At 38.4% G+C, this 14,554-nt stretch overlaps 2 protein-coding genes across 3 annotated transcripts in view; both read right to left on the bottom strand.

The window, feature by feature from the left end:
• Positions 1 to 14,554, bottom strand: part of Top3alpha (topoisomerase 3-alpha) — a 487,070-nt gene that overhangs the window by 32,387 nt on the left and 440,129 nt on the right. The gene's annotated exons all lie outside the window — the stretch shown is intronic.
• LOC137239088 (putative nuclease HARBI1) lies at positions 11,900 to 13,301 on the bottom strand. Its single transcript, XM_067763992.1, has 4 exons — positions 13,236 to 13,301; positions 12,550 to 12,991; positions 12,347 to 12,491; positions 11,900 to 12,282 (listed from the first exon to the last, which is right to left on the bottom strand). Exons 1-4 carry the CDS (start codon positions 13,274 to 13,276, stop codon positions 11,900 to 11,902), a joined length of 1,011 nt encoding a protein of 336 aa, XP_067620093.1. The 5' UTR covers positions 13,277 to 13,301.

Raw genomic sequence — 14,554 nt, 5'->3', positions numbered from 1 at the left:
ATTGAATTAAAGATTTTAATCTAAGAGCCTGTAATCGCCAGACTTCTGTAATTTTATAAAAGCTAAAATTTGGTATACTATGAAGTTTGATTCATAGTGGCTTTAGCAGATATTTTGCAAAAAATATACTTTAATTTAGTCATAAAGGCTGATTTTCATATATGTACATATTATCTTCGTAACGATATTAGAAGCCACTAGCCTCATTGCCATGCACTTTACATAGTGGGTTTGTCCAGTGTGACACTTTAATCCTTCTAAATTTCAAAGAATTTTTAAGTAATTTTATATACATATATATAAAAAATTCTTGAAAAAGAACTTGAAATTTTGTTTGCCAGAAGAAAATTTCAGCTTTTATATTACGAAAATATACAGATTAATGTTACAAAAAGTGTTTTGCTGGACAAAGCCACTATACAAAGTGTGTGGCAATGAGGCTAGTGACTTCTAATTAATATCATTAGGAAGATAATGTATGCAAATCAGCTTCTATAAAATGACGAAAGTAAGGTCCCTTTCTTTGCACGATATCTTCCAAAGCCACTTCATAGTATACACAAAATTTCACGGGTTTCAGTCAACTGGTCTTGCTTTATTTAATATTCACAATGATCTTCTCAAGCAAACCTGCTTCTTTTGAACTCAACGTTTCTGAACTTATTTTAAACACGAAATGTTATTACAGTGTTATGGTGATTCCGTTTCAGAAAATCGGCACTTTTTTATTATTCTCTATTTTTTTGATGTTCAATTGCAAGCGTCAGGCTAAACGTCAAACCAAATGTATGTTCGTTTCATAAAAAGGTGTATTTCAAAAATGAAAAACAGACACATTGTCTGCCCTGTTAAAGTTTGACAGAGTGGATAACTGCCCCGCAAACCAGTTGCCACTAATTTTATTTGACAAATTATTTTGGAAAAATAAATAAGGTTTACTGTTTGGTGTTCGTTGCATAGAGGGAAGGAACACTTCTACAGGGTTGAGTGCAAAAATGCAAGAATTTAAGAATACAAGGACGCCTAATTTCTGTTGAAACTAACTAATTTTAAATTCAGCTAAGTTAAAAGACAACTTCACAGCTATAATGACGTCCGAGTTTTTTATGTAATTCTATTTATTATTATATATAATATTTTCAATTTGAACACAATTGGCGGGAATAAAACCAATTGTGTTTTGCGAAAAGAAATAAAAACAAGATAATTAGTATTTATACATAGAAATATGTATAATAATGACAATATGTCTTTATTTCGTCAATTAATAAAATATCACAATAAAAGAAATTTAGGAACTTACGTTTTTTTTGTATTTTAAATCTAAAGATGAAAAACGCAGGAACAGCTGGTGACTTGTTGGCAGGCAAACTAAATCAGACCCGACGGCAAATTCCAAATCACAACCGAACCCCGAATTTTCTCTCTTAACGAAAGAAAATGCTGGATCAAGAGGACGATTGGAAGTTAGCCGTTGCTTGCTGACAAACGAAAAAATAGTTAAGTCGAGGGCGGCTACCCGGTAGGAAATTAATTAGGCCACTGGCCTAAACATGCCGGCCCCTTACCATGGGCAATATTTGAAATGCCAATACCAGCCGGTTCAACGTTTGACTTGAAATTTTGAAATGGACATTCAATTGAAAAAAGGAAAAATCTGCCATAAGAAGTTATGAAATGAACATTTGCATAAATTAAAATTTAACAATTTGAAAATTTGAAAACTTGAATACAGCAACCTTGACTCACGAAACTAGTTAACTAAAGTTTGTACATATTTACATAAGTATTCGAAATTTAAATGACAAATTTAAAATGACAAAAAATGAAAGATGTTGCTGCTGCTGCTAGCCTGCCGTGCACCGGAAATGATCAAACCGAATATGGTCGGTTGCAATAGCAGTTTGCTCTCCTCAGCTTGATTAGGCTCTTTCCGCGTAAACGGTGTGCTGTTGTTAGGGGCTCTGTGATGATTGCGACGTTTGGAAGGTCGGAAATTATTTGATGCCGAGCCGCCATGTCGACAATTTTTCTGCGGAGCAGGACGAGATACTGAGCTTCCCAAACGTTGGAGGACTGGTGTGCAAAAGTCTCTACCTGTAAGGCTTCGTGGAATCGGCGATTGACAAGTATTTAATGTCAAGTCGCGCGACCGCCTTTTGTGTTGGAGCAGCGGGCAGAAAGTATTTAATGCCGCGCCACTGCCTTCTGTTGGAAGACCGCCAACTGCCTCATTTTGCTCCATTTCCTCTTCCTCAATTGTTGAGCCCAGATTTAGTCTCCTCGGTAAAATGTATCGACAGTGCGTCATCGGATTCGTCGTCGTGGCGGTTTGACTACTCCCTTGGAGCCGATATGGTACACGTTTCTTCCTCTATATGTAGCGTGGTGTGATGTTTCTCACCACAGTAAGGGCAGCGAGCGGAGCTCGAACAGATCTCCATACGGTGCTCGGTATCGGGGGCAAAGCCTGATGCCGTGATGGTTGCTGCAGATGCGGCATGGTATTGGAAAATCGTCCGAACCATTCTGTAATGAAAAGAAGTCGTTTTAATCGAGTACAAAATGAATTTGAAAGTAGTGGTGACGGGTGGGTGATGAGCATGGAGGCGAAGTATTTTGTAAACTTTTTTCGGATTCGTTCGATGGTAGTCGGACCAGTTTCACGATTGGCCTGGTGACTAGTCCTTTCTCGGTCCGAACTTTCAGTACTCGGACGCGATTGTCCGAACCGCGATGTATATCGACGACTCGACCAAGTCGCCATTCGTTTGGAGGCACGTTATCTTCACTGATCACGACGAGATCATCCGATTTCATGTCCGACTGCTGTCGCTTCCACTTAGTCCTCTTCTGCAGCTCCGTAAGGTATTCGTTCTTCCATCATTGACAGAATGAATGATGCAATGCTTTCATCTTTTGCCATCGGTTGATCATTGACAAGACAAGCCTCAATTCTACATAAAAGTGTCGAAAACTCCTCAAACGTATATTTGAGTCCAGATGCTACTTTTCGAAAATGGGTTTTAAAGCTCTTCACGCCAGCCTACCATAAGCCCCCCATGTGAGGAGCCGATGCGGGTATGAAATGCCAGGAAATTTCTTGATAGAAGTACTTGGAAAGAAGTGCAGTACGAGAATCAGATAGAAAAGCTTTAAATTCAGCCTTTAGGGATCTCTAAGCTCCAACGAAATTAGTTCCGTTGTCTGAATATATGTTTTTTGGACATCCCTACGCGAAATAAATCTAGAAAAGGCTGCTAGAAAGGTCGCAGTGCTAATGTCATTTGTAGGTTCTAGATGAATGGCCTTCGTTGCGAAACAGACGAAAAGACATACGTACCCCTTTGTAATAACACAAGCTCTACCTCTATAGTTTTTTATCTCGAAAGGTTCTGCGAAATCAACGCCGGTGTTTGTAAAGGCCCTAGAGAAACTCGTGCGTTCTGAAGGTTGGGACGCCATGATTTGAGATTGCGTTTGCTTTTTGTATATAGTGCATACCTTGCAATTGTGAATGACTGACTTGATCATAACCTTGATCCGAGGGATCCAATATTGTGCTCGAATGATGCGCAACAATAACTGATACTCCATGAATTGATATTTCATGGATAAACTTCACTAACAAGCGTGAATAATGGCAGTTGTACGGCAGAAGGATTGGGTGCTTTTCTTTGTAACTGAGGTCTCGCGATGCTCCGAGACGACCTCCGATTCTTAGAACTCCGCTTGAGTCGATAAATGGGTTTAGGGTTAGAATTTCGCTTTTAGCGCTGATCCCAAGCCCAGATTTTAACTTCGAAACCTCCGCTGAAAAATGTTGTTGCTTGCAGAGGGCAATTATTCGCTGGGTTGTACCTTTTACTTCCTCCGGAGGGATTGATACAGAATCTGCTTGGAACATTGATATCTGAGTGGGGTGGGACCTTTTGATGAAACGAAAGACGTGCGATAGAACTCGTAAAACCCTTGGAAGCGAAGAGAAGCGTTGGAGTATATCCGACACTTCAACGACTTTCATTGCGTGGGAGCGCACGCGCTTTCCCTCTTCGTCGGTTTGGAAGACCGACTCTTGTTTGGCCATTCTGACTTGCCTTCTTGCAGCCAAGAAGGGCCCTACCACCACAAAGAAATGTCAATTAAATCCGGAGTTGTTACTCCACGGCTGGCTAAATTGGCTGGATTTGAGGATGAGTCCACGTGATACCAGTGATGCTGCCCCACCTTGTCGATGATTTTGGTAACCCTGTGGGACACGAAGGTTGACCAGGAGCATGGTGGTTTTCTCAGCCAAGCGAGCACGATAGTGGAGTCAGTCCAGAGATAAACCTGCAGGGATCAAAGATCGAGGTTACTGACTACTGATTCCATCATTTCGGCCAATGGTGCTGCTCCACACAATTCCAAGCACGGAAGAGATATCGTTTTCACTGGAGCTACTTGAGTCTTGGCTAACAGCAGATTTATGTGGACCTCCTCGCCTTCTTCCACGCGCATATAAATGGCTGCCGCGTAGGCCTTTTCAGAGGCGTCACAAAACCCGTGGAGTTCCATTTTGTAGGCCGGAGAAAACTTGACCCATCGTGGGATACGGATGTTGTCAATTGCAGAATAATCCGTGGAGAATTTACGCCAACATTCTAATGTGTTTGAAGACACTTGCTCATCCCAACCTGTTCCTTCTAACAAGATATTTTGCATCAACATTATCGCTACTATAATTATTGGAGCTAGCCAACCGAGAGAATCGAATAGTTTCGCGATGGCCGACAGAATCTTACGTTTTGTCACTTCTTGCCCTTGATCGACGTCCGTAGCGGTGAAATAGAACTGGTCTGAACAGGCATTCCACCGGATGCCAAGGGCTTTAACGCTGCTTGCATTTTCGAAGTCCAAAAAATCTTGGTTAAGCAAGTGGGCAACAGAAATGCCGCGCAAAACTTGCTTGCAATTGGCAGTCCACTTTCTAAGTGGGAAACCTGCTGAACTTAAAGCCCCGGAAATTTCATCCCGCGCTTTGATGGTGGATTCTAAGTCGTGCCCACCTGCAAGTACGTCGTCGACGTACATATGTCGCGTTAAAATGGTGGAGACGACCGGATGTGAGTCTTGAACATCGTCTGCCAATTGACGCAATGTTCTTATTGCTAGGTAGGGAGCGCAGTTTACGCCGAAAGTGACCGTATTTAATTGGAATTGACATATGGGTTCACCTGTGGACTCACGAAAAAGAATCCTTTGAAATTTCCTATGTTGAGGATGGACAAATATTTGGCGATACATCTTCTCGATGTCGCTACTAAAGACGAATTTAAACAGTCTCCATCTAAGAATCAAGATCGTAAGATCGCTTTGAAGGATGGGACCGGGAAGCAGAGTTTCGTTCAAACTCACACCATTTTCCGAGGGACACGAAGCATTAAACACAACTCTCACCTTCGTAGAAGGGGTAGGTAGTAGGACTCGGACGGATTTTCGTACAGGCTTGGTCGGATTTCAGACATATGACTTAACTGATCATATTATTTAATGCTGCCAGTTGTTGGTCCAAAGAGATTTCATTGCAAAAAGAGACACAGGATGTCGCCTCTTTGTTTGCGTTGGTCCGTCCCGTAAGTATCCATCCGAATACCTTTTCCTGGGCGAGAAGATTACTCGTAAAGTCCTTCCGAATCCCCTCCAACATGATTTGCGGATAGACATCTCCTCCAAGCACAAGATCAACTTGTTCGTTCGCAAGGAATCTGCTGTCTGCTAGTTTAATTCCCGGGAAGTTTCGTTGGATAGCCGGGTCAATATCGACGGTTGGCAGATTGCCTGTCAATTGAGGTAACACTAAAGCCGTAGTGCTGATGGATACCGGATCTTCAATTGGCTATTAACCAGAATTATTTTATTTTCGTAACGATCGGTCAGGTTTTTCCACGCGGTTTCAAAACCTTCATTTGTAAGGGGACATTTGCTTACTATTTCTCTTGCTTCGCCCTCAGTTTTTTTTATTAAATGGCATAATTTTTCTACTGAGGCGAGCCCTTGATTCTTTATGTAAATGGCCGTGAATAAGTCACGGAATGTTGGCCATGACAAATAATCTCCCTTAAAAACTTCGCTCTCACAAGGCGGAAGCCTAATGCGTTCCCTAACTGAGTCGTCGCTTGTTTTTTAAGAGGCTTTATCTTTTTTCTTTGAAGCTAGGTCACCTATCAACTCTATGCACTTCATATAAGTCGTGTACGCTAGCTTATACCTTTTCTTCGCTGCACTAGCATCTTTGGAAGATGTTGCAGCCTCTGACCCCTGAAACTCACTATAGCTGCGTTTTATTTTGTTCCACAGCTCTTTATCCTCCTCCTTTTGGGTTTCGATGACGGATTGATTCGGGTTTTCGATTTCATGAAAGTCCGACTCGAGATCTATCAAACACTCAACCAATTGATTCAAACTTGCCATTCTTTTATTAATTTGTTGGATAAAAAAATTTACTTTGGATTATTAAAACTTGGACGAAATCCGAAAAATGCACGTAGTGCTGAAGTGTTTTTATAATCCAAATTTACTAAAAATGGCGTAAAACTTAAGTAGCCTGTAGGTATAGTAAACTTTTTGCCGCTAAAAATTTCAAACTTGTTAACGAAATAGCACTGTGGTGCTCGAAAACTTCCTTTTTCTTTTTGTAAATGGGGTGAATTTGAAAGAACCTATAAATTTCAGTAAGAACACCAACCAAAATCCCGAAGTAACTCACCAAAATCTAGAAATATTAGTATAATACAACTAAATAAGTGAGCAGAAAATTAAAAAACTCGAAATTTAGGTACAAAGATATTTATTTTTTATTACGACAAATTATTTGAAAAATAATAGCATACTTTATTTAAAATAAATACCGGTAACAATGTATATTTAAAAATTCCTTTTTGAGGTTTCGGGATTTGCAGTACTAATTTCGGGATTTGCACTCCTACTTCGAAGTTGCTCACCACCCAACACTATAATGTAGATACGAGAATTCGCCGTGTTTTGTTTTCTTCTTTTATTTCTTTTTTCTTGCACTTGTTTTTAATAATGCGATCGCAAATTGCTTTTATTATAATGTTTGTGGTGTATTAACACGTCTATTTTACATTAAGCGTAGCAACGTAATGTTCATTCTCTTTATTTAATAATTCATATGAGCAGAATGTTAGATGTGTGTATGTGCGCTTATTGCTGAATAAGTATGAAGTAATGAGTAATAAAGAATAATTAGCAAGGATGCCAAATGAACGTATATAACACGCTCCTACTTAAGTTGAAATTATATAAGCTTATTATGGTTTCAATTACTTATGTATGTATCTAAACATGGTACTTTCGTTTTTATAGATTTAAATATTTTATACAAATTTTAACAATTCAATTCATTAAGATGCTTAATCTAAGTAAAGTTTCTTATTTATGTATTTGGCTTAACAACCTTTCCTTTGTGTCGTGGTCTCAGCTTTCTTCCGTCATCATCAGTGTAAGCCTCTTCCAGGTCCAATCGAGGTTGTTCTGCCCCACTATCAACGATGTTGTCAGACGGTTTATCTGCCACCACTGACGTTGTGTGTGTATCATGAAAACCTTGGTCAGACTTTGAAGACTCAATACCGCGAATTTGGTCAAGGTGTCTTTTGATGATTTTGTTGTTGTGTTTTAAAATGCAATAGTATGAACGAGGTCCAAGTTGCTGCTTTATTGTCGCTTGAGACCATGAAGGCTTATTTGGGTTTTTGTAGTTGCGAATAAGAACAATTTCACCATTTGAAAACTTTACACTGCGTTGTCCTCTGTGATTTAAAATACTTTTTTGTTGGCTATCGCTTATTTTATTTTGAACTAACGGTGGTCGTAATGAACTAAAACGCGTCTTTAATGACCTAGCGAAAAATATTTTTGCTGGAGTCTCACCAGTTTTACAATGCTTCGTGTTGCGATAATCAAATAAAAACTGCAAAATGATTGTTTCTAAATTTGAATGTTTGGATGTTTTTAAAACAGCGAATATTGCCTTTTTTTAAGTTTTAACAAAATTTTCGGCTTGGCCATTTGTTGCCGGATGACCAGGTGCCGTTAATAATGTCTTATGTTGTTTAATTTTAGAAAACTCTTAAACTCGTCAGACGTGAACTGCCTACCGTTGTCACTTACTATGGTGTCAGGTAGCCCATAACGCGAAATAAGTTCTCTTATTTTACCTATTGTAAACGTAGATGTGATGTCTTTGGTTTTAAAAACCTCGGCCCATTTCGAGAGCGAGTGACCATGTATGGGATCAGCAAAATCAATATGAATTCGACTCCATATTGAGTCACATGGTTTCCATGGAATTAGTTTGCTTTTCTCTGGACTCACTTGAAGCTTTGACAAGGAACACAGTTACGGATAAGTTTTTCGATATCTTCATCTATTTTAGGCCACCAAACATATGACCTGGCTAAGGCTTTGGTTTTTACAATGCCTAAATGTGACCTGTGTAACTCCATTAGGATATTTTGTCTTAATTTGGTTGGAATTACTGTCCTGTATCCCCACAAAATACAGTCGCTTTCGACCGACAGCTCCAAGTCCTTATCCCTAAAATCCTGGTATTCGACACCCTTGAGGTTTTTAACAATTCCTCTCTGAATTGCTTCAGTCAATTTTGACAGAACTGGGTCACGCTTAGTTTCCCTTGCAACAACTTTGAAGCTTATATGCAAATGATTTTCAGATTCAATGAGATTTATGAAATTGCTTTCAATTTGCGTATCTTTAATATTTGCAACATTGGAAATTCTCCATTAACCATCAGCTTCATTAGATTTGCCTTTTACGTATTGAATGGAGTAACTGAATGTCGATAATAAAACGGCCCATCTTTGCATACGTGCGGCTGCCATGACCGGCAGTCCTTTATTTTCCGCGAAAATTGTCAAAAGAGGTTTATGATCAATTCTTAGTGTGAAATGATTTCCTAACAAATATTGTTTCAATTTAATAAGACAAAATACTATTGCCAAGACCTCCTTTTCTAAGGTACTATAGTTTCTTTCTGTTTTCGATAGTGCTCTAGATACAAATGTAATTGGCCTTTTTTCGCCTGTTGGAAATTCGTGAGAAAGAATGCCAGCCACTGCGAAATTACTTGCGTCCGTCGATAGTATCATGGGCACTTTGGGGTCGTAATGGACCAGCACTTGTCTGAGTAACTTCACTTTTGATTAATTCATATGCATTTTGGCAACTTTTCGACCAAGTAAATTTAACGTCTTTCTGCAGCAGCTCATACAATGGAGCCATTTTATGAGCAAAGTTAGAAATGAATTTCGAATAATAATTTACCATGTCTATGAACGCTCTTAATTCACGGATATTTGTTGGAGGTGGTGATTTTGAAACACTTGAAATACAATCATTATTTTTTGTTAGCCTTGTTTTGTCGATAGTGAAACCCAAATACGATATTTTGGTCTTAAAGAACTCACATTTCTTTAAATTTAACGTAAGCCCTGAAGATTTTAACTTGCTTAAAACAAACTTTAGGGTAGCCAGATGTCCTTGGAAATTTTTACCTGCTATGGTAATGTCATCCTGATAGACAACGACGTGTGAAATATTGCAAAACAAAGTTTCCATCGTCTTTTGAAAAATTGGCGTTGTTACCTTTATACCAAATGGTAAACGTTTTACCTTCAGGGTACCTATGTGCGTACTACAACTACATAGAAGCTGAGACTTTTCATCCAATACTAATTGGTTATACGCGCTTGACATATCAAGTTTGGTAAATATTTCGCAGCCTTGCAAAGAGGCAAAAATCTCATCTATTCTAGGTAGTGGATACCTGAAGTCAACTAAATATTTGTTAAGCGTAACTTTATAATCACCAGATTCGCAATTCGCCATTTGGCTTTAAAATTGGTACTAAGTGCGTGCCCCAATCCGAATTGTCAATGGGCTCTAAAATATCTTGCTTTATTAATTCACGCAACTGTTTTTCAATCTTATTTTTCCAAGCAAGTGGTACCGTGGGCGGCTTAAAGAACACTGGTTTTACATTGCCATTAATTCGCAATGAAATTTGGTGATTAACATACTTTCCTAGTCGACCGTTAAAAACTTCCGAATATTCTGACTTTATTTGCTCAATTATAACAGCATAATTTTGTTCATTTGTTACTAGGTTGAATTGCGTTAGCTCAAAATTGTATGCCCTCAGAATTGACCTGCCCAATAAAGGTGGATTGTCGCTATTCGCAACAACAACTGCTAATTTTCGCTTAATCACCCCTATTACGGTTGTCAATATTGTCAAAAATAGTGACGACGCTCATGAAATGGTATCGGCGTTGTCAATGTCGATAACTATTGACAGCTGTTGATGCTTTTTTGGTATTGACTACAACAATATTGATATTCTATTCACGCGTGTCAACATAAAATCTGTCAACACAGTTTTTGGTGACGACAAGCGCTCAATTAAATATTCTGCTGTAAAAATTTGGTAAAATAATTCTGAATTATACCTTTTTACACACTTTATTTGTTTAGCTTTTATTTAATTTAGGAAAATGGATCAAAAAATGAAAATAACAAACAGCAATCAATTTGCGCAGCTTGTTTTAGAATTGGAAAAAAATCCTGCGCTTGCTAAAGGATTTTCCAAAGGGACAGTTCCCAATAATTTTAAGGCGCAATGGCAGGATATTGCAATTGCAATCAATGCTCTCGGTCCACCACTCAGGGATGGTGAGGTTTGGCAAAAGGTAAAAAACAACTTATTTTTAAAGTTATGTGGTTTAACATTTTGTAAATTTAAAGGTTTAGAGGGATCTGAAATGCAAGGTCAAAAGAAAACTCGTGCAAAACAAGCAGGAGTGCCGCGTCACAGGAGGAGGAAGATACAGGCAATTGGTGCTGAGCCCATTGGAGGAGCAGGTTGCCAACCTTCTTCAATTCGGAAAGCAGCTTAACCCAAAAGGAATGGCTCAAGGTGTTCCGAAAAGTAGAAGTTACATGAATGCTGAAGAAGTGCTATCAGAAGTGCTACGAGAAGATTCTCCAGCTCCTTCGGTGGGTCTTACAATGATGGAGATCGATGATACCACTGGGCTCAACACAACCGCCGCTAGTGTTTCTGTAGCAGATAGTCGAGCTCCAGTTAATGAAAATGCTGCGGAGAACCAAAATTTAAATGCTGAGCAGAATGCAGATTCACCTCATCACAGCAGCAGAAGTCGTGTTCGCGCTAAAAGACAGCGGCAGGATTTGTTGCAAAACCACACTGCAATGCAAGAGGATGTGCTGACACAAATGTCCACAACCCTTGCGGAAATTGGGAACAATATCAATTCAATGGAGAACATACAGTTTGACTCATTTGATAATCTCTTAGAAATAGAGGGAAAAAACTAAAGCTAATGGAAAGGCAGGATGAAAGAGAAGAGAATCTGTACCAAACAGAAATGAGGCTAAAAAAGATTAAACTAAAAATAAAAGAGGCTGAACTAGAAATATTAACAATTAAAAAAAATAAGAAAGCTGACTAACAGATGTACACATAGTTTTACATTGAATTTATTTATGTTTTATGTTGAATAAATTTTTTTTTTATTTGAACTGAACTAGTTTATGTTTTATGTTCAATTTATTTTTTTTATTTGAACTAGTCGGTCAATGAAGACCTCAGAGAGACTGAATTTGTGTAGTTTATAGTTTATACGTTTTTTTTTTATACAAACTTTGTACCTATTGTCCCGAGGACTACAAAAATCAATGCTATGAAAGCAATGTTTAACGATCAATTTTTAAAAAATGGAACAAAAAATGTTTGTTTTATGCACAAAATACTGGAGTATTTTATATTTTTTTAATAAAAACAATCAAAAACGAATTACAAAAAGCTTTCTTTAATTTGTTGCCGTATTTGCGAAGCTTCCACGTTTAGCAAGTCGTCAGATACATCAATTTCAAACCCATCTTGAACATTTTCAGCTTCGGCTGATAAATCGTAGTTTGATGACTCTACATTAAAGTCAATACAAAGATTATGTAAAGCAGCACAAACGTGTGCTATTTGCGTTGCTTTTTCCGGCTTATAATGTAGCAGACGCGCTTCTAGTAAGCAGCGAAAACGGTTTTTTATGACTCCAATAGTTCTCTCTATTATGTTTCTAGTTTTTGCGTGCTTGGTGTTAAAAATGGCTTCAGCGCTTCCTTCTGAAGATGATCTATAGGGCGTCATCAAATACGGTTCCAGAGGGTAGCCTGCATCGCCTGTAAATGTTTGTTTGCTTTTGGTTTTCTTCAATATAAACATACATATCATGCTTTTTTTTACCTAATAGCCAAGCGTTGCGCACTCCAGAATCGTACCGCTCACGTAACACCTGTTTTGCAGAACTAATGTTCCATACCAGGGAGTCGTGGGATGAGCCTGCATATCGCGCATCGAAGTACCTTATCTTCATTTTATGATCACAAATCTATAAGTAAAATTTATCAAAACCAATTAAATCAATTGGTGGCAAAATTTCTACTTACAATTATTGTATTTAAGCTGAAAAACCCTTTTCTGTTAAAATACAGATTTTGGTCCAACTTAGTGGGCGCCGAAATTGTAATGTGCGTTCCATCTACACAACCTATTACGCCGGGGAACCCTGCCTTTTGGAAGAAATGCCTTTTTGCTTCTGTCTTCTCCTCCTCGGACATTTCGAATTTTATAAGCAGTGGGCATAGTACCTTCTCCAGAGCTTCAAGTGTTTCAGCCAATATTGCGGACACGGTCGGTTGGGATAAGGCCAAGTTGAAATCATTTCCAACACCAACTTGGTATGAGCCTTGTGCCAAGAACCTTAGCGTAGTTGCCAACTTTATTTCATTAGAAATAATTGTTGTTCGCTTCGCTACTTTCATTGATGGAACGATTTTCTCCAGAACGAATTTGAAAGCTTCTTTGCTTAGCCGAAAATAATCAACAAATCTGAAATAAATTAAACATAAACATGAAAGGTGGTTGAATCAATTTAGCAAACATCTAACAATTCGATTATATTTTCCATTAGTACACACCGCTCTAGGATGTAGAATCGTTTTTGGTGTACTAATGGGAAATTTAATCATCCACTAATATCTTCACAAAAGTTTAGAAAGAAGTTCTTTATATTTAGCGTGTAATTTTCGCTTGTGCACTAATAGAAATTGCAATGAGCAGTTATGGTACTCACTTCGTATCTGGCAAATTGAATATTTGAGATCTTTGGCGCATTTCGCTTCTTCTGAGGAGCAAAATCTCCTTCCTCTCCTCATCGCTTGAGCTCGAACTTTCGTAAAAAACATCTTTAAATCTTTAAACCAAACTTAAACACTTTTTATGCACAACAAATTGTCAAAAGTATAAGGATCGTAGTTTTGCTTTGAAATTATCGATAACTCGTCAACGTCAATACATTGACGAAGTAAATACCAGAATTGTATTGACGCGACGTTGATATTGATACGACATGATGTTGATATTGATACGAAGCGACAGTTGACGTTGACAACCATAATAGGGTTGAATACCTTGATAATATCGCAAGTCATTCTCACATCTATTCCATCGATTTTGATAGTAAGCGAATATACCTCAGTTGGACCTGATGGAGAAACATTAAAAATGAAATTGTTAAAATGATCGATTTCGTTAGACTCATCTGAGGCAGATACATAATTAATGGTTTTATTGTTTTTACTGCGGCAAACTGAAGCCAAGTTCCCCACCTTTCCGCACGAATTACATCGAGATTGTGCATATTTACATGCATTTGACGTATGGTTACGCCAACCACAGTGAGAACAAATTCCGTTGTTGATTTTGCGTTTGCCACTGCTGCGTTTTCCTTTCAAATCGGTTTTTTTGCCTTGGGTGTTAGTTTGCTTGCTGTTGTTGTTGTTGCGCTGCGTACGGGATTTGTCTTTGACCAAATTTACCTCAAGATCTTTGTTTGCTTTTGCTGCCTGCTTTGTTTCTAAAATAAGTGCTCGTTTTAATGCGCTCGCCAATGTGAGTGTCTCATCTTCCTCGCATAACCGTTCAAAAATTTTGTCAGGCAGTCCAACAACAAATTGATTTAGAACAAAGGCATCTAAATGTGCGCCAAACTTGCAATCCAATGCCAATTGCTTTACGCGTGCATACCATTGGGAAACCGTTTCTTCGTTGCTTTTTACTGACATGTGGAATTTTTTTCTTTCATAGGATATAATTGTAGGTGGTGTGTATTGAGTTTGTAAAATTTCGCACAACTCTTTAAACGTTTTGGAAACTGGGGATGCTGGACTGCATAAACTATGCAGCAATTTGTATGGTTCGGAGCCAATCGATTTTAATAAAATTGCCTTCTTTAAATTTTCTTGTGTACAATTAATTTCACACGAGTGTATGTCCAGTTTTTCTTTCCAAACATGCCATGATTCCGTTCCCGGTGTGAATGCTGGTGCACTTGCTTGTTCATTAGTCATTTTTTTACGCGGATTCTTAGTTTAATTATAATAACACCGAAAA

Source organism: Eurosta solidaginis, chromosome 2, assembly GCF_040869045.1.
Source record: "Eurosta solidaginis isolate ZX-2024a chromosome 2, ASM4086904v1, whole genome shotgun sequence".
Classification (NCBI taxonomy): domain Eukaryota; kingdom Metazoa; phylum Arthropoda; class Insecta; order Diptera; family Tephritidae; genus Eurosta; species Eurosta solidaginis.
The sequence above is the reverse complement of the archived record's forward strand: the minus strand, read 5'-3'. Positions and strand labels throughout refer to the sequence as shown.